The 26764-nt window shown below is 45.9% G+C and overlaps 1 protein-coding gene across 1 annotated transcript in view; it reads left to right on the plus strand.

The window, feature by feature from the left end:
* Positions 1 to 26764, plus strand: part of YIPF1 (Yip1 domain family member 1) — a 211348-nt gene that overhangs the window by 68903 nt on the left and 115681 nt on the right. The window contains exon 7 of the mRNA XM_069642160.1: positions 26540 to 26706. Coding sequence (XP_069498261.1) covers positions 26540 to 26706 — 167 coding nt within the window. The remainder of the gene's footprint in view (positions 1 to 26539; positions 26707 to 26764) is intronic.

A 26764-nucleotide genomic window follows, 5' to 3' on the forward strand; every position in this document is an offset into this window, starting at 1 on the left:
GGGCTACCACCAAAAGGCTAGCTAGCTCCGAGTCCAGACAGTCCTGATATTAGCGTAGCCCCAGATCTTGTCCAGACCTAGCAACATCCCTACTTAGAAACAAATAAATGCTGTCCGCTAGGGGGATAATATAGTCTCTAACTTCTCGAGATTGCCTTGACCGCAGCAAAATGTAAGAAAATCCAGCTCAAGGCTGTCGAGTACCAAAGATGAGACTTAAAGGTACTGTGAAGAGGCCCTAGTCTACGTTGTGGTACCATAGTGATTTTTAAGCCCCTTCCTTTTGTGTACAAAATATCCTTAAACATTGTCATTTGTCGATATCCTTGCCTGAACACTCCTGCTTATCATCCCAGAGTACATTTTCACATGTAGTTCTGAATCTGTGGGTTTCTTTTACAGGGGTGTGTTTTTTAATTAGTTTATTTGTATTTTATTGTTCGAGTCCCTATATGTTATAGAGCTTGAATGGACATTTTTAGTTTGGAACTATTGTACTAATACTGTTTCGGTTGTTACTATCAGCTGACGACCCTCCTGAAAAATTGCCTGCCCTTGGCCTCCACTACCAAAAAAGGTGAGGGAGTTCTACCTTCACCCTGGCCCAATTTAACCTTTTTGATTGGGATCACTGCTGGTTTAGTGGTAGTGTGGGGCTGAGTAGGCAGGTTAGTCGCTACTCCCTGAATTCCTCTAGCACAGTCATCATTTCATCATAATTAGGGTAGGCACAGACCATCCCAAAACCACGATAGCTAAGGTGAAATGGCAAAGTATCAGTAGTGGTGCCTGTTGGGTAAGGTTCTTGTGAGAATATGTTCTGAGGCACCCTTGAGTGGGCTTGTTTCTCTGGCTGTGGACAGTGGGCAGTGACTGGTCCTGGATGAGAGTGGGTGAATACTAGGAGGAGCGAAAGACATGGGGAGAATAGTTCCCAAGTGAAGTTCCGAGTAGGTGTTCCAGAGGGTACAGAGTCTTTATGGGGTCACTAGGAACCACTTGCAAAGCTGCATTATATAGGAGCCTCATGCACAAATTACACTAGGGAGCAATAACACAGTAGGGCACTAATTGCATTGAGCGCCAAAGCATTGGGACATAAGGGAACAAACCATGGAGGCAGTGCCCCCGATAAGATTTGGAGGTTGGAGTATTTTACTCTCCATTTTTAAACTTTGAGAGTAAATGTGATTTCAAAAGAGTAAAAATTAGTTTTGTCTTCCATTAAAAGAGTGTGAAAATCTAGCCAACACATCCAAAAGTTAAAACTGTGTGCCAATCATTGTGCAGCTGCAGTCCACATGACCGAAAATAATCTTTCTCTCCAATTAACAGATACATCAGTGTGCAGTAGAACAAACGCCTCTCACAAATGGAGCAAATGAGCACCAACAGTGCAAGATTCGCCTGCATGCAAATAATGGGTACAACAGCAGCATAAATCTTTTAACGCTTCGCTCATTCTGAACAGGACAGCTTGAGTAGGAGCCGATCAGGCTTGCCTCACATAAACGGAAAAGGCAAATCAGGGCAACGACAATGCAAGCTGTCAACATGTAGATTAGGTGGGGTGATCCGTGCAAGCTAAGCAAGGCTAGAAGATGCCCACACAGAGAACAGATAAGGAATTGGTCTATAGAACCAGTGCAACATAGGCTTCAGGGGTGCACACACCCTCCTAATATAGAAAAGGTATGCCATGGACCTCGGTAGATCATGCTTTCCTCACATGTAGCAGGAACGTCATGGGTCTCAACAGTACAAGATCACCACAGTGAAGTCGGTTAGAGCAGTAGCGGCTCTTCTCTCATAGAGAAGAAACTGCCTAGTATGGAGCATTGCAAGCACCACTGCACTGAATAGGTAAATGAAGAGAAATGCAAGCTAGACTTGCATAGAATGGGAATAGCATAGGCTTAGCAGTCCAAAATCCCCTCACAAAGTACTTGCCCAGCGGGGGATAGGGGTAAGTGATCCAGGCTCTCCTCACATAAATTAGGAATAGCATAACAACAGTGGGAACACTACCCACATAGAACGGGAACAGTGAATTGTCTCTGTAGTGCAAGCTCTTCACACTTAGCAAGTCCCGCCCACCTGGTGCCTTCCTGGTCGCCGCTCTTTTTCCCTACTTAAGGAGCCCTCCAGCCTCTTTTCCTTTGCAGATGGGGAGCAGGTACAAGTGGATCTAGGTCCTCCTTTAAAACAGGTATTGTCCCGGACAACCTCAAGGACGCGTGGGTAATCCTGTTACTCAAAAAACCTTCCCTAGATCCAAGCATACCTACGAACTTCCGACCTATCACTACAGTACCGTTTTTGCTCAAGATTCTGGACCGCGCAGCTTACCTTCAGATCCAAAACTACTTGGAATCTAACAATCTGCTAGGTCTACGACAATCAGGTTTCCGGGCCAGACACGGGACCGAAACTGCTCTAATAGACCTAAAAACCCAGATTGAACTATTGAAGGACAAGGGCAAACTAGCAATGCTATTACTCCTTGACCTCTCCGCCGCATTTGATTTGGTCAACCACCAGATCCTTTGCAGGCACCTCCACTCTGCTGCAAACTTCTCATCTTCCGCTGCGGCATGGATCAAATCCTTCCTGAGCAACAGATCCATGAGGGTCTTTGCACCATCCGCAGCCGCGGACCCCTCCCATATTCACTGCGGCGTACCTCAGGGATCCTGCGTGTCACCTACACTTTACAATATTTTTACGAAACCACTTTTTGATGTGCTTGACTGTCTGGGTGTCTCCTACACCAATTATGCGGATGACACCCAGATACTCATTCCCATCTCAGGTGATTATCTTGCTGACACCAAGGCCCTCAATGACGTCTACCTGGTCATCCAAGCCTGGATGGCCCAACACCAGCTATGTCTAAATGACGATAAGACAGAGCTCCTTATCTTGGGTACCTCACAACGCCTGAGCAAACTTGAGCCATCTTATCAGTCATTCACCATGGACGGTAATGTCATTCGAGTCTCGAAAGACACCAAAACGCTAGACTTTTACCTTGACGCCACCCTATCCCTATCGAGATAAATAAATGCTGTCAGGTCTGCCTCTGCTTACATGTGCAAACTTATTGCAGCCTGCAGACCGTTTCTCACCACCCCCAACAGTGTCACACTGGCTAGAACCCTCATTATGGCAAAAATTGATTACTGCAGTGCTCTTTACTTAGGTACCAGCCAAGAGAACCTGAACAAACTCCAAACCACCCAGAATAATGCCATTCGGGCGGCCTTGAACATCCCCCGCAACCACCACATCTCAGAATCCAGAACCAACCTAAAGTGGTTACCTGTCAAGCAGAGAATTTTCCTTAAAAACACTCGCCCTCGCACACAAATGCTTGGCTAACAAAGCCCCGATCTACCTCTGCAGTCGGCTGTCCCGCCACTCTATCACTCGACCACTTAGAACTGCCCAGACTCATTGTCTTTTGATCCCCAGGTTTAAGCTTCAAAAAGCGGGGGGCACCAGCTTCCCTGTTCCAGCCTCCAAACTATGGAACACCCTTCCCGCTACTATCAGAGCTGAAGACTCTTTCAACACCTTCAAGACCAAAACCAAATCTTGGCTCTTTGACCAGCATTAAGACATGCTCTGCGTCTCTACCTGACATACTTTGGCCTGCCTCCTCTGATACCATTTCTGGCCCGCTACCTCTGTTACTATGTCTGCACACCCTAGGATTTACCCTCTGTTAATCCAGTGGCACTGTAACGTATGTAATACATGTAATTAGAAAGACGGTTAATATGCTGTTACTGTACATTTTCTATTGTAATTTTTTGTCTGTATTTTACTGCAACCTTGTACAAATTGCGCCCTGATGCCTCCGGGCCTGATGGTTTTGCGCATTATAAATAAACAAATACAAATAGGTTACCTGGCCTAAGCACTACCCACCTTCTTAGCCCTGCCTCTTCCTTCTGCTCTTAGATCAAGGGCGTCCGAAGCGGAGGGCTGACGAAGGAAAGGGCAATTCTTGTTTGGACCAGGAGGATCCAGGGCCCAACTCCCACCTCTTTCCCACCCTCCTGCTCAGACAGCAGGTAAGCATGCACCAACTTGTTTTCTCCCTCTGTCCCCACATCCCATCCCCCACACCCTCTGATCCCCCTGTGATGTTCCCTTGAGCCCCCCCCTCCCTTCTCGCACACATGTGTTGCCTGTTTTGCTTGATTCCTCTCCCCTGCTCCCCCTCCTCCAGTCTACTTCTGCAGTAGTCTGTCCTGATACATTCTGGTTTCACCATCACCGTCTTGCGGCCAATGCTGGATTTGACTTTTATGGACTTCATTGATTCACAGTGTGTCCCCCTTTCTCAACTCTCATGCTTCACTTCCTTTGCATCTTGTACTCATGGTGACCCTGAATCATGCTGTTCCCGTCTTCATCTTGTATCCTGGCTTTCCACATTATGTGTTACTACTGACTACTGCAATTGTATTCGCTCTCCCCTCTTGCTTCTCCACTCTTTTTGACTGCTTACTCTTTGTTCTCGCCTCCTCTCCCATTCTCCCTTTATCCTCCCCCTCCCCTTACTTGTTTTTCCCCACTCCCCTCCTCCAGCACTATCTGAAATGTCATCAGGCCTAGTGTGATAGTCACTTGTTTTGTTCCTCCCCTCCCTTTCTGCACCCCTCTACCTCACCTTTTGTCTTTCTCTGGCTCTACCAGAAATGTCATCAGACCTAGTACGGTAGTCCCCTGTGTGTTTCCATTTCCTTCCCACTCTCCCCCTCCCTTCCTTATCTATGTCTTAGCTCCTTGTACGATAGTTAATTGCACATCCTTACTGTTCATGGCCTGTAAGAATGTCAATGCATTTACCCTTGTTCCCTCCCTTGCCTTGAAGCGCTTTGAAACACATTGTGTATAGGTGCTATATAAATAAACATATCACATCATATAGCTCTAATATAGCATTGATAGCGACATAGGCTAACTCTGCTTCCAGAGTCAGAAAAACTCCACAAATTAGGAATTTAGTAAACCGTAATTGAAAGAAATGCAACCATACAATAACAAATCATTTGTGTAAGTCACTCTGTATTTCATTTTTCCTCTTCAAAGTTTTGCACATTTTCTCTTTCCTGTATACATTTTAATTTTTAAGGCACAAAACAAACCTGGCCACTTACACGCTACAGTAAACTGGTTTGATAGCAGACGTGTCTGTTGATGATTAATGAAAGCCTGCATTTACTGTAATTAGTTGTGCTTGATGGTATGGTAGTGTGATAGGAGGGCGTAGAGAGGCAAGCGCTCAATGCTAAAATCTGATCAAATGTTGGCTGTCACGAGTAAGTCTTGCATTCTTCAGAAGTCTGTAAACCGACTATCAACTGAACTAATAATAATCACAGAGTTTAGAAGTTGAAGGAATCCTGCATGAAGCGCTACATAAAATTGTAAATGCCGAACTGTATTATCACTACAGAGACCTGTTTTGCAGTGTTTCTAGTTCATTTGCAAATTCAACCATTTCATTGCTGTTTTGTAACAGCGCATACACATAGAATTTAAATGTTTTAAGTATAGTCTTTAAGATTTGAAAGAGGCTGTGACCCTGGCATTGTTGTAATGACAATCACTTTCCTTCTTGAGCTGGGGCCCTACTGGCGCTGACAATTTATAACACTGTTTACCACATTGAATCCAAGTTAAGTTTTAATGGAAGTTTATACTTTAACATGGAATACTAATCCGTGACCCAGATAAGGTTTTAAATTGGGGAGTAGTTTACACACTTTTTTAACAAAATTAAATTCTAAGAGTAAAAACAATTTGCCACAGCAAGAGTGTAAATAGTATGCGACAAGCAACCAGAATATTACTTAACTTAAAAACGAATATAAGACATAACCAAAACAGTTGTGTATCAAAGATGTCTTGCTTAAAAAGAAAGTGTTCTCCTATCCATTAATGTGTTGATCGCGCCACATAGATGCAACTGTAGGAAAAATGCACACAAAGCAGCAACTCTGAAAAATACTTTGGTGCAATGCAAGCACTCTGAAGAAACAACATTGGTTTGTAGAAAGGATACTTCACAATTGTAGCTAGGTTTTCCATCTTATTACTGCAATAATCCTAAAATGTTAGAAAAAAAAATATGAATGCAAAATGCCTCTCTCCTCCCGACACTAAACACAGCAGCAGGTGAACAGAAATAAACAATTTCTCATGTCACTGTGTGCATTGACCGGATAAGAAAAAAATGTCTGAACCGTTCCTTCATGTCCTGCAGTTCATCCGTGCAGATAAGAATCAAAGCTTGTGTTCAGGGTTCTTTTGTTTTTGATTGAATTCGTTTATTGAAGCATAAAATTCTGAACAATTTGTAAGCAAAGACAGTGTGAGTACAGCCAACATGCTGACATGAAAATATCGATGACCTAAGACCTCTTCCGCCCTGCCCCCCACTCACCCACCCCCACCAATCCTCCCCTTTCAGTGCATACATGATTACGGAGGCTCATTGTGGTTTCAACAAACTTTACTTTGCTTGAATAGTATAGATATCACAGTTAAGTTCCCTGTATAGTATATAGTCACCGGATTCATGTGTAGCTCAGTCGTGTGAGGGGGCAGAAATGCAAGGCAGACAACTTGATGGTTTTTCAACAAATGCCATTTTGATCAAATCAAAAGGTTTGGATAAACACCTCACACGACTAACACAAAGTTCCAACTTGGATTCGAAAGAAAATTGTATAAAAACACTTTACTCCGTCTCCTTGTAGTCAAGTTCTTTAGACAGCTTGTTGTTGCCAACAATTAATAGTTTGTAACGTCTTTTAACCTTAAATCAAATGTCGTTGTTGGGGATGTATTAGCACCACTTCGACTTCATTACTGTTTTATCAATACAGATCTCCATCAAGCACATTTCAAAACTTCAGCAATAAGTGTTGTCAAGATGTTTTGACACCACTTCAACCTTGTCGTAAGTTGTTTCCGCCACAGTACTTTACAAGCTTTTACCTGGGTTACTCTCAGGTCAGATTTACTACTTCTACAATAATGCGTACTAATGCTTTGTCTGGTATACTCTCCTGCCAGACAAGACAAACCACTGTAGTTCACTGTACGGGCATACTTTTCTTTCCGCACAGAGCCAATTGGCCTAAAGTTCCAACAACTGGTATACTCTCTTGCCAGGCCCAACTACTACCTCCAAGTACTTCTGTGGAAAGGGAAAACTTCAGAGGTATTTAACAATATCTTCTGCTTCACAACTTTAGATTCAGAATTCTCTTCAGGGGACACAAGAATCCCACTGTTGCTGTTTGTCAGACCTTTGTGTTTGCCACACGCAAGTCAGGCTATGTTTCCTTCCTCCTGATCCTCATGTACCAGATGGGAAGCCTTCATGCCAATCTTTTTCCACTTTTGTATGATTAAACAAATGCTGATTACAACTCTTCCTCTTCTCCACACTTCTTTGGCTTTGGCAACGTGGGTTTAAGACATTCTCTATATCTGGGCAATATATCTCATACACTTTAAGATGTTTAGATTTCTTCCCTTGACTTGGATAACACCGGGTATTTATCAAGTGTCTTAGTGTATTTCCCACTTGGCTTTGGCAATGATGGTTTGGGTTCCCTTCTTTGACTATTGCTCTTTGTATGGTTGGTTGTTCTTCACCCCCCACCATATAGCAACTACCAGTTTTGGGGTTTCTGTTTGCCAACTGCTTTTGTTTACATCAGCTTGGTATTGGTTAAAGTCAGTAATTTGTTTTATTTATTTAAATGTATAAGCGCACAGCGGCCATAAGACATCATCGCGCTGTTGCAGAAGGTTTACTTAGATGAAGTACAAGAAAAGAAACAACTGACATTACATTGGTACATTACAGTAGTACAGTGGTATGTTCCATGGTAACAGGGAAACCTCCTCATGAACGGTCTAGTTGAAGAGGTTTGTTTGAAAGGCTTTTCTAAACACTGTGAAGGAGGTTTCCTTCCTGAGCTTAAGTGTTACTAGGTTCCTGATTTTAGGCGCTAGCACAGAGACACTGGCACCACCGGCTTTGGCTCTTTTTAAGGCTGGGACTGAAAGCTGGTGTGAGTATTGTGTCCGTATGGGTCTGTTTGCGGGCGTCTGGCAAATTCGTTCTGACAGATACAGGGGTTCTGACTGGGAGAGGCATCTGTGGGTGATGGTGAGGGTCTTGAACAGTATGCACTCTTTGACTGGGAGCAAGTGAGCGTCCCTTCTGGCCTGAAAGATATGCTTTCTCCTACGAATACTTAGTTTTACATTAGGTCGGTATTCAATAATATGACTGGATTCGTGCAACAAGTATCCACGGAGCATTCCGGGGGTCACAATTTGACCGTGAACTCACCGGTGAAGTGCGCGTCTGTGTACTTCACTGGTCCCAGCCTGTCTCATTCTCTTCTCCGACGCAGCCCGCGCCTTCTCCTGGATGACCTCCCTCGTCTGAGTGCTTGCAGCTTCCCCAGCATTCTGGTGCTCGCTTGCCACCATTGAACGCTGCACATTGGGGAAAGTCACAGGTGGGTGCGCTTTCCACTGCATGGCCACAGCAGCTGGTGTTTCCCCGCCGTCTCGGTGCTCGCCTGTCACTGCTGAACGCAGTTATTTGGGGAAAGTTAGAAATAGGTGCTCTTTCTGCTGTACATGTGCAACCTCTACAATCGAAACCTCAGAACCACACGCCGCTTTCCAGACCGGCCTCATCTTGTTTCGCCACTCTTGTCCCCGTGTCCTGGTTCCACGATTTCGTCTGCTTCTTTGTGGGGAGTGACAAACTCCTCCACCCACTATTGCTGCTACTGCTCTCCTGCTGCTGACCTCAGCCCACTCGCCTTTTTCCACCGCGATCTTGTTCCAAATCTGGCTCCTGATCTAATGGCCTGAACCGGAGGGGCATTTTATGCTTCTGAGCCGTCCTCGGGTGTGGGTCATTATTCCCAAAGGGGTGCACTCTGCAACCCTATGTCTCTGCACCCCTCTTCCTCGTCCCAGTACTCTGGGAAATCTGGGACTTGAAGTCCCTAACACAAAAGTTAGTTCTGTCAATAGCTTCTATTTCACAATAAGCTATTAGGAGATTGGGATCTTGGGGAAAGTTACCTAAGGGGGTCTCTCATTACTCATGACCTGTTGCCCCCAAGTGATCCCCCTGGCTAACACGGCCCCCAGGGTCAGGATCGGAAAGCCTCTGCCTTTCCCTGGCCACATAAGGGGTCCCAGGCCAGGTCACGTCACCTGGGGGAATCATATCTGATTCGTCAGACGCCACGTGGGGGTCAGTCGGTATTAAAGTACAGATAGGAGCAGCAAGTGCTTAGTTCAGATATGTGGCTGAGGACAGGCGTCAAATTCTAACGTAGATCAAGGGGAGATGAGAGTCCAGGTCGGCACTCGTCTCCTCATCTATGCACAGATTCCATACCTTTTTATATAAAGGGGTCGACAAGTTCACCAAATTTTTCAGCTCTGGTTATTCGCCTTTTGTTTTGAAGGTGCTTTTTTCGAGTGCGCAGGTCTTCGACGGCAAGGTCGCCCATTGTTTGTATTGCTTTCAAATTAAGGAGGATGGCCTTCCGGGCAGTGAAAAAAACATGTGTAAGAGTTAACTAGTGAGTAAATCCTCATGCCAGTCTTCGGCATTCCCTCTAAACAGCATGGGCATAGGGGACACTATAATATTGGAGCCTTGAACTCTAGAAGTATGTCCATGAACCATGTGCCAGAATATGCTAATTTTGGGGCACAACCAGAACATGGGTGCCATGGCCCCAGGCTGAGCACATTTCCTCCAGCAGGTGAGGCCAATTTCATGCTGTACAGCCGAGTAGAGGTGAAGTAAGCCAGCTGTAATATCTTATATTGTATTTCTCTAGTTCTGATATTGTACTCTACCTCTTTGTTCCCTGAGAAGATTTTGCACCTGTCCCGATTATTCTAATCTAATGCCATATTTAAGTCTTCGGCCTAGCACTTAGCTAAGTGGTGTTTCTAGTAAGATTGTTCGGGGTGAGAGATTATGATATGTTTTGAGTTTTGGGTAAATTGCTAGATCATAGCCAAATACAGCCCCGAAAGTCGAGGGTTCGCTGTCGCATGACTTTGTAGTCATGTGCATTTTAATAGCCGATAGCAGGGCAGCATATTGCAGCCATTCCGTGTCAGCAAGGCAGAGTATCTTTTTGGCATTTTCAAACTGTAGCGGCTTGGAGTCCTTGAAGAGATCCATGATTTTTATATGTTGCCTGTCTGTATTCTGTTTGTCATGTAGTGTGTAATGTAAGCTATAAGATAATACCGCCCTAATAGTACTAGGGCGATTTTCACATCTGTATCAGCTATGGGCCGCATTTTGTGCCATTGAGTAAGAGTGGGTTCTACTATGGGATGCTTTTTAATGGTCTAGGGTAATCCAGCCGATGGAATGGCCAAAATTCCACCGGGGTGTATGGCTGGAGCACCGTTGGCTCCGTAGAGCGCCAGCTCGATGAATCATCTGAATTCAGTCAGCGTTTAGCTCAGATAACTAGTGCGGCCATGTAATTGCTTTTCCACAAGGAAGCGCTAGACCCCAGTCTGGTTTGGATGCTTGGAGAACAGATTTAAGGCGTACTTTCTTTCCACACAAAATAAACGTGATAATGTGTCTGCCCAGCTCCTTAAACATTGAGGTTGTTGGAATCGATAGGATCATGGGAGCCAAATCTATTAATTTCGGCAGCAAAGTCATTTTAGTGGTGTTTATTCTACCGGTGAGAGAGAGCGGTATAAATTCCCACCTGACCGTATCTGATTTGATTTTAGCAAGAACCGGGGGTGCAGTTTAGGGTGACTAGGTAACTTACTACTGTGCTGATCAGGATTCCCAAATATTTTATATATTGCTGCTGGAGTCGAAGCAGTGACCTCCCTCCCCCACCCAGATTCAACAGAATGACTAAGCTTAGATGCATAACCTCAGATTTGTCCCAGTTCACTCTATACCCAGCTATTGAGCCATATTCTTGCAGTATCGTATACAGGAGAGGGAACTAGAGCAATGGCTAATGTATAATAAAATATTGTCTGTATATAGCGAGACCCGGTGTTCCTCAACGCCTCTTATAATAACCGCCTAATGAGAGTCCTCTCTAGGTCTTTGGGCTAGCGCTTAAATTGCCAGTGTTTATAATAGGGGCGATAACAGGCAGCCCTTAGTGTGCCCGTGTATCAGGAAAATGTCTCGGATGTTCGGCCATTGGTGACGACTGCGGCCTGGGGGTTATCGTAGAGCAACTTGATCAGTATCATCCGTCCACTGAGGCCGAATTAACGCAGTACTACAAACAAGTTGTCTGCCTCGCATTTCTGACGCCTCGCATTTCTGACCCCTCACAAGACTGAGCTACACATGAATCCAGTGACTAAATACTATACAGGGAACTTAACTGGGTTATCTATACTATTCAAGCAAAGTAATGTTTGCATTCCCACCTCACCTTATCAAAAGCCTTTTTTCCGCATCTAGGGATAAGACCACATCATCGGGGTCCGTGTCCCCTGTAAGCAATTGTAGTAAACGCTGTACATTGTCCGAAGAGTGGCGGCCTATTATGAATCCGATTAAGTCTCTATGTACTAATGAGGGCAGATGCCTGGCTAGGCACTTCACCAAGCTTTTTGCATCTGAGTTTATTAATGAGATGGGGCGATTTGAGCTACATTCCATCGGATTGTGACCTTTTTTTATGGAACACTACTATATTGGCTAGGAACATAGTCTCGAAGGTGAGTGACTTCCTTTGCCTCAGAGAAGACATGTTCCAATATCGGGGTAAGTGTGTCTGTAAGTAATTTATAGAGATATAGATGGTCCTTCTGAGTCTCTTTCAGGGTTAAATTGGAGGTCAAAAAGGCAGACACAAGCTGTAGAAAAGTCGAGTTCCTGTAGAAATCTTCTATAGCTGATAAGTAACAGTTCTTGTGGGTAAAAGGGTTCAGGGACTTCTGGGAAGGCTCCCTGAATGCGTTCCAGTGTTAGGTCTGGGTGAACGTGTTTGGACGAACTGCCAATCACACAAATAAACCCCCTAGCCACACAGGAGCAATACAATGACTTTAGCTAAGTATTACCACAAGTCTCAAAGTACCTCAGTAATGAAGATGATGATGCAGGCAGACGTCCTCATGATGCAGCAGCTGCAGAACACGTTCACTGGATTCTTGGTCTTCAGATGAAAGAAAGGACACTGGAAGGGATTTCTCTGCAACAGTCGAGAGGAAAGGCTCCCAACAAAGGATTCTTCTTAGCTTCTCGCGGCTCTGTGTATTTGGCACTCTTTTCGACTCCTTGGTCGCATGGAAGAAGTGGTCTGCCCAGCAGCGGTCACTTAGCAGGCATCTCCGGTCACTGGAAATAGCTGCAGGCGTCGTCTCTTCTTCCTCATTGGATTCGGTTTCAGTGGTTGGCTTGTCTTCAGCCTCAGGATCCAAGAGATTTATCCCGGAACCCTGCCAATCGGCACACATGCTACGTTCAAACTTTGGGGGATGGCTTTTCTACCAGTCACGATTGGATCCAGGCAGGCATGCCAAAAGTCAAAGGACTGCAGAGTTATGGACTCCTCCCTCGTTTCCTGTCTTCACAGACACTCTGAGGCCTTGGTGGGCTTCAAAAAGAACTTCTGCTGAAGACAAAAGTCATACCAGTACCTCGCTCACCCAAAATGGCAGAAGTACCAATAAAGAACAAGCCCACGAAAAAAGAATACAGGCAAAAAGAGTACAGCCACCATTTTGGGTCAATGGTGACCCTTCTGTGCATGACCACAGCTGTGAACACAGCCTGTGGGGGAAAATGGCACAAATGTCGGTAGAACAGGTCCGCTGCCATCAGCCATTCAGGTATGCTTGCCACTGTAACAGAAATGTTACAGGAGCAGTGAGAAAATGGATACATGTAACCCCTGAGCACTACATATAAAGTGTGGTGTGCTGATCTCAAAATATACAATGTAGAAGGGATACACAGTATCCAGCTACCCTTGGGTACGTTTAGTTCCCGTAAGGAAAATGGAAAATAAAAAGGGCAGCCCAAGGGGCCCCCAGCAACACTGCACAGAAAGTGCTGTGTGCTGCAAAAGTAAAATGAGATGCCCAAATGTTATAGGAAAGTATACATCCAAAAAGTAAAGTATGGGGGGACACGAAAATTACTCCCATAGAGTGAAAGAAAGGGTGAGTGGGGAAATAAGACAATGGGGAACATAGACAAAAAAATCCACAAGTCAAGCAAAAGGGCTGGGGGTCTCAAAGGTGATTGGCATACAATGAAAAATGTAACCTACCACTCTCTCCCTGAGGGGCTTCCTAAGCTACCTGACAAGTGTGCTTGATAGTTCTATCTCTTGCTTTTCAACTGTTGTCTCTACAGTTTCCCCTCACAACCACCCCCATTTATTGTCTATCTCTCCCTCTCTCTCTCCCCTTCCCTATACTCCTTCCCCTGAAGTTACTGGTATCTCCCACTCCCCCCTATCGCCACCCTCCAACTGGCTTTCCCCCACCCCTCTATACGCCACTTCTTGTCTGGCCTCTCTCCCTCTCCACACTCCTTCACCTGTTCTTACTACTCAAGCTTCCCTTTTCTGTCTCCACCCTCCAGCTCCCACCTGGACCAACTTTAAAGACATCTACATCACACAGGACTCAGCCAGTTTCCTGCATTAATCCAGAGGTCCTGGAGCTAAAACCCAGAGTCGACCACCAGAACAGAAGAATACTTGGACTAGTGGGCCTAACCAGTCCTAAAACAAGCTGCATTTTACGCCATCCCTTGAAGAGCTGCGAACTCCACAGTCTGAATTTCACCAATACCCTGGGACTGGGACCTCTGCTGCATCGCTGTGCATCGTCTCCTAAAGCACCGTTTCGCCTGAAACTTTGTGGGCATCCTTCTAAGCTTGCAGTGACCTGAGTTGGCTCCCAAATGTCCCCTCGCCCAAGACGAGGACCAAGAAGAGTCATCCGCCGCCGCCGCAACCACCCTTCAACACAGCCTGAAAAAGGCACCAACAAGCCAGAACCGAGAAGATCCTTTTCCTGGTATCCGCACGTCCAGCTGCATACCCGCAGTGCATCCTGGCATCCCCTGCACTTGTAGTCTGTATCTGTAACCCTACTGTCCCCTTTCCTGCACGTATTAGACACCTGTTGTCTGCACTTCAAACACTCGCACTTGCCACCTGCTGGCTGCACTACACTGTTGTGTTGGTTCCTTGTCCTGCACTTGTCCATCCTCCCACCCCCCGTTCCTCATAACTTGCACAATCTCAATGTCACTAGGCCTAGTAAGATCGTTGTTTTTTGTCCTCCCTCTGTTTCCCCTCCCTTGCCTTGTTGCGCCTTGAAACACTTGTGTATAGGCACGTTATTAATGCCATATCATATCGAATCACCAGATCTACTGAAGTCCCTTTCTTTTATCACCAAGACTGAGAAACCAGTGACGGGGTCTGCTGTCGCCTCACCGCTGGTACCGTCCTGCAACCACTGCTTCTGCACTTAAAGGTACTCTCCTACCCCTGGTAGAACTTACTTGGGGACAGCAGATAGCTTTATCTCGCACCCATTCAGGTTGCCCATAGAGTTCCATTGGGGTGGACTATCCATTGTACTCCTGCCATAGGACGCTGGTCCTTGAGGCAAACCTACAAGGGCACACCCTGAGTCCCTTGCCTTTGTAAAACAAACTTTACTTACCTGCAATACAGGCAGAGACTCCTGCTGGACTCTGCCATACTGAACCGTTTACCCTGCTTTCCCACCTTTTCTGATCCACCCCTGGCCACTGGTAACCAAGCTTAAGACAGGGTTAGACTCTTTAAGACAGGCTAGAATAAAGTTATTAAAAGTTATAAAGTTTGGAACAGTTTGCACATATGTTTCATAAGGTTTTACTAAGTGATCTGTTACTACCAGTGCTATTCTAAAGTTACTACAACTATGGTTTACTAGCTAAAGAATATTACAAAGTGATCTTATATTGTTCTACTGTTTTACTTGACTTGTGAATGATCTCCTCTGCCTTAGTATATATGCCTGTTTTAAAAAAATATAACTTCTAAGTGCATTAGTGTTTCCCTGGACTAAGTGTATGTTCAGAGTTCATTGTACCTCACTATAGCCCTCCTCACTCCTTAAACTAAGCCTGGCTGCTTGCCATTCTACCAAACTTGGGTGGTACAGGCCAAACGTAAGTAGTGTAACCCTGTTCACCCAAGGTGAGCTTTTAGAAGTTCTGTCCCAGACAAAAACTTGTGTAAATTTCCCTAACAGACCCACTACCTTACCTTCACTCTCCATACTCCAGTAGTCTCCTCCACCTCTTCCCTCACCTTGTACACCATTCTTACTGGTCTCTTGGCTCCCCTCTTCTGCTCCTGTACTTACCCAAACACCTTTCACCCTCCTCTGCTCTTGCTTGCCTTTTATAGCCCAGCCTACCTTTTTTGTGGAGTTCCTCCCAGCTCCCATAGGCCCCCTCATTCAACAGGCCTGCTTCTGGTCAAACTGTCCCCCTGGAAGGTTTGTATTTACCCTGGAATTCTTTATAAGGTTTTGTAGCCCCGCCCATTTTCAATCTCCATTTGTGTGGTGGCATCTTTGTGCTGTTTGTTCAGTTTTGTCATTTTAAAATTGGTTGACTATGGGCCTCATAAGTTTGCCGGTCCGGAAACAAGGGTGCCGGTAAGCTCACTGGCACCCTTGTTTCTGGACCGGCAAATTCCGTGTTTGCCTGCCGTGGCCGCTGTGCCCGACAGGTCTGACCCTGCCGGGTGCAGCATCCATAGTAGGCACACACTTCACAGACGCGTCGCTACTATTAGCAATGGGGCTGGTGCTTCTGTGTCCCCACTCCCATAGAGTCCTCTTGGACTCTATGGGAATGGGGACTTACTTTTTGCCGGCGCCTGACTTCCCGGTATGCCGGAGTTGTAATCTCCCGGGGGCACCGGGAAGTCAGGCGCCAGTCATTTTTTACGTGTCCTGCGGTAGCACCGGTAGGGTTACCACATAAAACCTTATCAAACGTACTATAACCCGAGTTATCTCCTAGGCTAATAACCCGTGTTCCTATGAAACAACACAATGGTGCACATTCATGGTCCTTGAAAGGATGACAGAGAGACAGCTGCCAGGATTCGAAACAGTAGTTTACACATTAACTGCCATGCTCCTCACAACGTCTTTGCACCAGCATCTAGTTCCCACTGGAAGGAACCGACCGGTTTGTTGGAAAGAGCTGTCTCAACCCGAGAGATCAACAAAAGATTGAAAACCAGTAAATAGGTTATAGTTCTGGTTTATTATACAAAACACATGGGTAGGAGTGAGGACTGTAAATAGGGATATTGCATAAACAAGTTTGTTTCTCAGAAGAACTTAGTCAAAGATGCAACAGATACAAAGTCACTAAAAATTGCTGGTGATTGCCAGGATCTAGGATCCTTCTGTTTTGGTGTAGGCAAAAATTAGCCTAGACTTTATAGCTTTGCATTAAAATGAAAATGGATTTCTTCAGTGTCTGTTCCAGGTGGATTTTCAGGCCGCAGGCTCTATTGTCATGCCACCTCGCCTTGGAGTCCTGGCGCATTGACCCTTCAAGAATTTGCTCTGTGGCTCTCTTCCATTAAGTCTTAATTTGGGGTTTAGCCAGTATTGGGGCACCCAGAAAGTTGTGAGCAATGTTTCTTCCTCTAGACTAACTTTCTCAGCCACTTCCGCTTTAGTTTCCTTTCCTTCTTTTCCTGTTTTACTCTTTCAATTCCAACCACCTTGTAATTTGGCTGCTTTCCTCCCTAACCTTTCCCTTGTACTTTTTCCTCCCTTCATCTTTTTGTCGTCCAGGTCCAACATTACCCTTGCATTAATTACTTCCTTCCTTGATCTTTACCTCTGTCAACTCTGTTCTCTCAATCTCCCTCTGAACCCCCCTCTCTCTGGCCCTCTGTCGCTCTCTGCCTGCCTGTCTTGCTTTGTGCAACTCTTACACTCCCTCACCAACCCCCTTTTTTGATCTGAGGTCATAATGGAATTGGGACCAACTGAGATTTTTCCATGGATACCTGGGCCTTGTTGGTGCTGGATTGACTCATGGGTATTGGGCCATTACATGACCCTTTGTAGTGAGTGGTGTTCAGATTACTTGTTGTGATGCCAGGTGTCAAGACAATAAAGGGAGACTGCTCCCTGGAATTGAGGAAACCGTGTCATGGCAGCTTCCGCAAAGGTTTCTCCAGGTCCATGTGTGCTTGGCTTCCCTAGCCCCCTAGAACATCCGGCAGAGAATCATGAGTTTGATCGTAATAGAGTACGTGGCCTTCCTTGTCTAAAGACTAGACATGAAGAAAAATATACTGCAAAATCGACAAACATCTACAATCACTGACACAGTTGCGCCTATTTAATCAGGTGCAGCAAGGTTGGAGTGACTAAACTAAATGAAAAACATGCTGTGAAATGAAAATACTCAGTAGGATCAGAAGGGACAAAATAAAATACAAACTATGCGTTGATATAAACTATATATAGTGAAATGCACAAGATCTGCCACACCTAACACATCGGTCAATAAAACTCATACAAATCATACATTACTCTCTTAAATTCTTTTTTTTAAAAAACCACATTCGGATGAATACATTTAAAAAATGTGCTTTCTATGAACATTGTGGCTTCCAACATTAAGGTTTAACCTAGAACTAAACATAACCCACAACCAACATTAGCGCTTTAAACTCCTCATTGTGGGAGCTTTAACTCGATCTCACAAACTAAAATTACAAAAATAACATCAGCACATGGCTATACCTTTTCCAGTGCACACTAACAACACACATACAATGCATTCAAAAAACGCATCACATTGCCAAGATAGCCTCAAGATTCCAACCAACAAGGAAAATGTTACAGGGTTTTATTTATTATAATACACAGCAGAAGTTCCGTAAACCTCAGGGACTTCACCAGAAAGGTCCCTACTATTTCCCTTGTTCTTCCATGGGGCCTCTCCACCTTAGTCCAGGTGTGCCTACTTCCCCACTAGTCCCGCAAGATGTTCTACTCCTAATGCCAGTTAACCCTACTGCCTTCACTAACTACTTCTAAGGGGTGGCCTTTTCTAACTGTCTCCTGATGGGACTTCAAGAGATTCCTGATCTTAAAATGCATAATTTGGTCTGCTTTCCATGCTCTCACCTTCCGCCCTTTCACATGTTCCTCCTTTTTCTTTGCTGGCCCTTTTCATCTAGCTCTACATGCCTTCCTTTGTGACTTACTGATCTGCCTTCTCTACTTCCTCCACTAAACCTCTTTCCCTCCTTGCATTCATCTCGCTACATTCCTTATTCCTCTTCCTATTTCTGTTCTGATCCTAGTACACTCCCTGCTTTCCTCTCCCTCTCACCCTTCTCTCTCCTCCCTCCACCTACTCTTCAACGCTCCTCCCTTTCCCCACTCCCTTCCAAGATCTCTTTTTCGCTGACTCTTTCTCAAACAATACCCCACACTACACTACCTGAATTGGTACCACTCTTTCTCTCATACACAACACCTTACCTGTCCTCTCACAAAACACTACAAGTCTCTCTGCCGCTAGATTCCCATCAGTCTTCCCCCATCTCTGGGTCCACCATCTCCATTCCTGACCTCACCTGAAAACCTTTCAAAGTGATCCAGTCTGGCTGAGCTTCCATAGTCCAGCTCACCCCAATCAATATATCCTCTTGGCTCCCCTTGGTTGTTCCGTCACCTGCCCAGTGGGCCCAATATTTGGCTTGGTGTTCCTCCTGGGATTGAGACGGAGTATGTTAAGTTTTAAAATGTAGGCGATGCCCTGCCCCTTTTCGGTTTCTGGCTGGGTCCAGATGGCTGCTGGAGTAACTAGTTTGTTTCCGCTGTTTTCGTTATCCATCCCCGGACAGGTTTTCTGGCCCTGCTCTCGCATGGTGCCTGTCTGGAAGCGAGGACTTATGTGTCAGTCATCTTGTGAGGTGGAAGTTTAGCATCGCTCCACTTCCACTGACCAGGTTCTATCTACGATCCCACTGCAGAGTTTCTTGGTTGCAGTTGCTATACTGCTGGGAGATGTGGTTCTGTAACCCAAACGAGACCTGACCAGAACAAAGGCTGATGGGTATTGTGGAGGTGACAGTGGTACCAATATTTTCATACATGGCTATTCATGCTGGAGGTGGGGGGGGATTTGTGGGGGTCCCTCCAACTCCCACACAACCGCTTCTGGGGTCAGCCATGCTCCGCAAAGGCCCCTGGTAGTCTGCCTACCCCAGTTTGAAGTCCCTGCGGTCCTGCGTGACCCCGTCACAATAAATACAACTAATATTCACCTTTATTTCAAGTGGCTGTAAGGAGTCAGGAATGAAACTCTGACACAAGTGAGCCATGAATTTGGTTAAAGACTTTTATTGAAAATAAAAGGGTTGGGAAAATGCCTCTCTGACCCTGCTCTAAGAAGAATTTCCCTTCCTAAACCAAAAACCGAATATCTGTCTGTGTCAGCATGTCCGTAACAAATACAACTATCCTGTGTCACAAATTCTATTGTGACCCTCACACTATAAACTAAATTCTAAGGTAAAGATGGTAATGTAAGTAACAGTTCCTTGTCTTTTTTGACCAACAACAACACTGACACACAAAACTGTCTGGCTTTGTACTTCTATCTCTTTCAGGATACTTGGTATGTTCTTTTGCTAGGGTTTTGCTCCTTCTCTCCTAGTTAACACAATCTTTTTCCTAGTCCCGATATTTCTTCTCACCACCTCTTTAACTTTTTTACACTTCTTGCAATTGCCTGGTATACTCTTCTGCCAGGGCTTTTTGTAGTCACACACTTGTAATGATAATGATATGGCATTTGTAATGCGCCTATACACAAGTGTTTCAAGGTGCGATGAGGCAAGGAAGGGGGAACAGAGACAGGACAGAGACCATGATCTTATTAGGACCAGTGACAATGAGATCGCGCAAGTGCAGGGGAGGCGAGAGGGGACAAGTGCCAGGGGAAAGGGGAGGGTGCAGTGCTATACATGGGACCAAAACAATAACAAGAAGTGCGGCCAGCAGGTGGCAGGTGCAAGTGTAAGTGCAGACAACCGGTGTCCAAAAGTGCAGGTAGGGGGACAGGAGGGGTGACAGATACAGCCCCAAGTGCAAGGGTTGCCGGGAGTCAGTGCGGGTGTGCAACTTGGTGGGCAGGGACCTGGGCCGGAAATCAGAGTAGCCAGGTGATCAGTGCAGTATCAGACAGGAAATCAGCAGAGGAGAGGAAGAAAGAAGGCAGAAGCAAAGAGGAAGGTGCTTCCGGAACTGGAGATGGTTCTCCAAGTTTCAGAGAGGCAGGGAGGCTGTTCCAGAGGGAGACCCCAGCTGAAAAAAGAGATCTACCACCAACTCGTTGCTTGGAGAAACAACTGACCCTGAGGGAGTTGGAGGTGGAGGAGCGAAGAGCTTGAGTAGGAAGGCATTAACAAAGTGAGTTGGAGGTATTGAGGACCCAGGCCCCAGAAGGCCTTGTGGACAAAGCAGAGGGTCTTGAACTTAATCCTTGCAGCCACTGGGAGCCAATGCAGAGATTTCAGTGCTGGAGAGATACGATCCCTAGGCTTGAGGCCAAGGACAAGTCTTGCAGTCCTGTTCCGGATGAGTTGCAGAGGGCAGAGAGTAGAAGCAGGCAGATTTAGAAAGAAGCTGTTGCAGTAGTCCAGCCTAGAAAGAACCTGAGCTCTGGAGACGGTGTGCTTCTGGGGGAAGGAGCGCAAAGGAAGAATACCTCTGAGGAGGTGTAGTTGGTAGTTTACTTTTTGGAGATGCCAGAGATGTGAGGAGAAAAGGAGAGTGTGGAGTCGAAGATGACCCTGAGGTTCATAGCCTCACAGGTGGGAGCAAGCAGAGGGCCAAGGGAGGCCGGCCACAGAGTGACAGGAAAGGAGGGTGCAGGTGTGCTGCTGAGGAGAATCTCCATGTTACTGGCATTAAGGCAAAGATCGGTGGCAGCACACCACTCCTGGATAGTGGACACACTCAAAGATGAGAGAAGGAGAATTAGTGTCATCCTCCTAGCACTGAAAGTTGGGGCAGAGTGCAGCAATGCAGTGGGCGAGAGGTTCCAGGTCTTGGTTGAACAGCCACAGAGAGAGGTTAGACTACTGTGGAACACCACAGGTAGAGAGTGAGATGAAAGGAAGGACCCAAGTTGGACCTGGGAGGGTTGATCAGAGAGGAATGAGGTCAGCCAGGCCAGGGCTGATCGGTGATACCCAGGTTATCACAGAGACGATTGAGCAAGATGGCATGGTTGACCGTGTCAAAGGCAGAAGAGAGATTAATTAAGATGAGGACAGAGGGGAGATTAGAATCAAGCTTAGAGAGCAGTTCTTCACGATGTTCAGGAGAGCAGTTTCCGTGCTTCTGGCAGCTCGGAAGCCAGACTGATGTTCATGGAGACGACCAACAGATTTAGCGTGAAGATTAAGCTAGGAGATGGTCAGTTTGTCCAGGAGTTTGCTCAGGAAAGGAGTGATGGAGTTGGGGCGATAGTTTGCCGGGCAGGAGGGGTCGGCTGAGGGTTTCTTAAGAAGAGTGCTCACAAGAGAGTGCCTCAGGGGGGAAGGGAAGGCTCCAGTGTCAAAGGAGTGGTTGCATAAGTCAGCCAGGGCAGGAGCGAGGGTGTCAATGTGGTCCTTGATGGTTTCGGAAGAGCAGTTAAGAACCTGTTTTGACGAGACTGTCATATATCGGACTTGTCTATAAACCTTGTTGGGGGAGAACAGAGGAAAGGAAGAGAAAGAGGGAGGAGAGGTGGCCACAGGGGGCTTGAGGTAGAGGAGAGAATGGAGGGAGTAGGAGGAGAGGACGAGAGAGTGGACGGGATGTCCTGGGTTTTAGAGATGAAATGAGAAGCCAGGGCCGTGCAGAGGGCCTGGGAGGGGACATGAGAAGTAGAGACTGCAGCAGGATTGGCCAGCTCGTGAGTAGTCCGAGTTGTTAGATGCCGCAGAGACACAGGCTTGGATGTGTGCTCTCTTCTTAGTTCGGACAGAGAACCAGTATTGCCTTTGCAGTAGGCGGCAGGCCAGTTTGTCAGAGGATGCACAAGAAACTAGCCATTTCCTCTCGGCCACCCTTCACTTGCGTTTAAGGGTGACTAGGTCAGAGTCATACCAGGAGTTGCACTTGGCTTTGGGCTTCAAGCGGATCCTCATGGTGGGGGCAAGGAGGAGGAGGAGGAGCCTCAACTGAAACACATTTCATGGGTCGGACGACCGAGATTGTAGGTGGCAGTACTGGAGTTGGCTTGGCCTGAGGGGTAGAGAGGGAGAGATGGGAGGAAAGGAGAAAGTGATCACTCCAGGAGAGAGGAGTGGCGAGGGGGATTGAGAGGGGAGGTCTGAGGAGATCAGAACATCCAGGGTGTACCCTGCAAAGAGAGAGCGTCACAGAGGTCGCGAAAGAGTCCAGAGGATGGACAGGAAGCATCCAGGTGGATATTAGTCTCCAAGAAGGAGAGTTGAGTGGTCGAGGCCAGGTGGGAGGAGGAGAGGTCTGCCCACTCGGAGAGGAAGGAGGTGATCTGACCAGGTGGTCGATAGATAGTAGCCAGTAGAGAGAGGACAGGAGAGAGAGTCTGCAGACAAGGCACAAGGCATTCGAAAGAGTAGGCGTGCATAGGAATGACAGAGGCAGGAATCCACTCCGGGAAGATCAAGGCTACAACCCCTGGAACGGTTGGATCTGGTGCAGTTGGGTTCTTGTAGCCATCAGGGAGGAGAGTGTCAAAGCTCGTGACAGAGTTGGCTGTAACAGATGTCAGAGGATTGTTTGACAGCTGAGCGAGAGTTGGGTGTGGCAATATGGAGAAGGTTGCCAACCTTGAAAGACTTCCGGGGAGGGATACAAATCGGAGATTCGCCCTGCAGAGGTGTAGAAGGAGCCTGGGGGAGGGAGAAGAGGAAGGAAGAGAGGGCAAGGTAGCCGAGGAGGCGGCAGAGGGGGGAAGCAAGGAAGCCGAAGGGTGGAGAGAAGGGACACCAGGAGAAGAAAGGAAATTGATGAGGTTCAGGAAGCGTCTATCAAAGAGGAGAAGGTTGGCCTGAGGGCCTTGGACCAAGACTGTGCCATTCGGGTAAACGATAATGATGACCTTGTAGGAGTGAAAGGGGGCCAGGAGGATCTCCCATCGGGTGCCGCCATTAATGGGAGAAAAAGAGAAAGGAGAGAGCACAGAGACCATTTGAAGAGTCCATAGGTCTAGCGAGGGAACGACAAAGAGGATGTCAGTGACAGTCTGTCTGGAGGAAGCACTGGTATAGGTGTCGGTGATAGGGGGGGCCTGGTTTGGAGACCAGGATATCCTTTTTGAACTTCTTCCTACCAGACTTAGTGAGGAGAGCAGGATAGTCGATAGAGAAGCAGTTTGAAAGGATAGGAGAAACCGAGAGCACCATAGAGTAGGTTGGGGAAGAGGAGAGAGGAAGAGGGATAGAGGGGAAAGGTGGAACGGTGGGGGGGGAGAGACACTAGGGGAGGAGAGAAGGAGGGGTGCAAGAAGACGAGACAAAGGACAAGACAATAGCGTACGATTGACTAAGTAGACAAGAGCTCCGATAGAAGAGCAGGCAGAAAACAAGACAGTCTGGTAAGCAAATCAGGTTACTAGGGCATCAGGAACAGAGCAGTCATTTAAAAAGAGAACATAGAAGAGGGTGGAGCACAGCAGAACACAGAACACAGAACAATATACAAAATAACAAAGCAGTCGACAAATGGAAACCTAAAAGAAGGAAGAATGCAGCAGAACACAAAGCAATACAATGCAAGGTGGGGGGAGTGGGCACACACACACACGCCACAGCGTGAGAATGAAACTTTTACATATGCACAACTTACTGTGCTATGGAGCACCTGGCCTCAGCCCAGCACCGGAGAAGTTGACGTTGCCTGATGATGATGGGGAAGGCTTGTGGGGACAGAGGGAGTAAACACATGCATGCTTACCTGCTGTCTGGGCAGGGGTTTGGGCCCTGGGTCCTCCTGGTCCGAACAGGCCCAAACAGGAATTGCCCTTTTCTTCGACTGCCCTTCACTTCAGATGCCCGGGCCAGAAGCCCTTGATCTAAGAGTTAAGAGCAGAAGGAAGAGGTTGGGCGATCTAGATCCACTTTGTGTGTGTGTTTTTGTGTGTGTTTCTTTTTCCTCATTACAGTATTTTGTTGAATGAAAGTCCATAACTGACAATTTGCACAATAAACTTGGGTACGCATTCTTAATGGTTTTCAAGGACATGTCAGTCCTGGATAATTGATAGGCGGTTTCACAAGGTAGATCAGAGTTTGAAGGTTGGCCTATGGGTCTTGGTAAAAGGTTTTCCCTACCCCACATAGGAGGATGAGGAGATGTATGACAATGGGCCATGAAGATATTGCCATACCCAATACCCTCATGATCTATTGTCGTACATAAGGGAAAATGGGGGATTCCATGTATCATCTGATGCAGTCATGATATCTCCCCGGAGATTGCAACCCCCTCCATGTGATCTTCCCTCATATAGCCACCCCCAGGATCAGGATCCGGCAGCGGCTGCCATCCTCTGACCAAATATTAGGTCACAACCAGAAAACAGTGATGACTCCATCGGATTCATCACAGTGCTCTCAAAATATACACCCACAATCACCCCTTATATTAAATGGCCTGAAAAGAAGTAATCTTACCTAAAATTAAATAGCTTTACCACATACACCCACGGTTATTAAAATCAGTAGCTCGCAAAAAAAACACACTTTTACTAACATCTGCATACATGAAATCCCAATAACCAGCATCCATGTAGAAATTAACCACAAAATATTATAAAATATAGATAGCTCATACAAAGAAAAAGCAATGCAAGAGTCCCTACGCGCCAAAACTACCAAGCTAGCCACACAAGGAAAGGCGATTGACATTAAATATGGCAGATTCTCAATTAGACCTGTAAGAGATTTCTACAAAATGAAAGTCATCCCATCCTTGACATATGGCGCCGAAGCAATGCCGAACCTTCCCCACGACTTATGGCCAAAATTAGAAGCAAACTTCTGGCGCCCAATTTTGGGCCTGCCGAAAACAACTCCGATATCAGTAATTAGACGAGAACTAACTCTCTACTCGCTAAAATCAATTGTGGATTGCAATAGCGTCATGCTTTATCGAAAATGTAGACAGAAAGAAACGCTTTACGCATGCCAACTGATAAGTGAAGAAATCCGACTGGGTACTTGCCATATGCTCACTCGATGGGAAAGTAAAGTCTTGAACATCCTAGACTCAGTTGCCTGTAACACAGAAGATCTCATCGCCAACCCCGTTCGAGTTGTCAAGAAAATCAAAGAACTTGACTGGATCAACACCAATGACTCTGCCTCAAAATACAAACTTTCCAGTCATCTTCCTCCTTTCTCTAAGAAACTTGACGCTATCCAACCTTTTCTGAAACTATTCCCAAATAGAGCGGCCCGAAATTATTTTTTAAAAATAAGATTGAACCTTCTAGAAACCAATGAAATACTGGCGATTAGACATCAATCCTTATCCAGCTTCTGCCGTCTCTGCAAGTCCACCACGGACAAGGAAACCATACGCCACCTCCTCCTGAACTGTCCGGCGACGATAGAAATTCGTGACAGATACCTGACAGACATTTTTACAAATTTTACTCTTCAAAGCGAAGAAACGTGTTGGAACAAACTGTTGGACGGAGACAAACAGGCATGGCAGTTGGCAACTATAAACATCATGATACACATCCTTAACGTGCTTCTTCCAACACAGACTGAATGAAAAGTTCCACCGTTTCTTCCGCTTCTCTCGAACAATTCTTTCCTCTCAACTTTTGTTAAAAAATCTAGAAAGATTATATACAAATAAAAAAAAAAAAAAAAAAAAAAAAAAATATTAATAAAATACTTTCAAACATTACCAACAATCCAAAAAAGAGCATGATTTAATGTTGCTATCCTGAACATCCAATCGAAAGAAAGTTGCCACAGGTTAGTAACTTGTTCTTCTGACCTGCATTCATCAACAACACAGGTTTCTAAATCTGCCTTTCCGTTATCCGACTAACATACCCTGCCCTCTTTTCTAACATTATTGGCAGAAGGGTGCTATGTAAGACCAGTTTACATTACATTAGTGTTGGCTTTGTGTTATGTGTTGTGCTTTATGTGTAGCGTCATTGTTAGATTAGTGTTTGTACAGAGTTATTAAAAGGTTCTTTAGAAATGGTAGTGTTTCTTTGCTTTGAATTGTGCTGGTCATGAATGTAGATAAGTAATAAAATGAGCACAGGTGAAATGATTTGTCTGCAAGTTTGAAGATGTTTCTACTGGTCTAATTTCAAATGCGGCTATTATTTTATAGTATACAAGGAATACATTTGTTGTTTTTTCTTGTCTAGTTTCCATTGCAGCAACTGCCATCTACTCCTATGCATGGCTTGTTCCCTTGGCACTCTGGGGATTCCTGATGTGGAGGAATAGCAAAGTCATGAACATAGTGTCCTACTCCTTTCTGGAAATTGTGTGCGTCTATGGTTATTCACTATTCATCTATATTCCAACTGCAGTAAGTATCCCCTAAAAGCTAGCTTTTGAACTCTTCATATACATATTGCTCTTCAAGC

Source organism: Ambystoma mexicanum, chromosome 1q (assembly GCF_040938575.1).
Source record: "Ambystoma mexicanum isolate Mex_15411 chromosome 1q, UKY_AmexF1_1, whole genome shotgun sequence".
Classification (NCBI taxonomy): Eukaryota; Metazoa; Chordata; class Amphibia; order Caudata; family Ambystomatidae; genus Ambystoma; species Ambystoma mexicanum.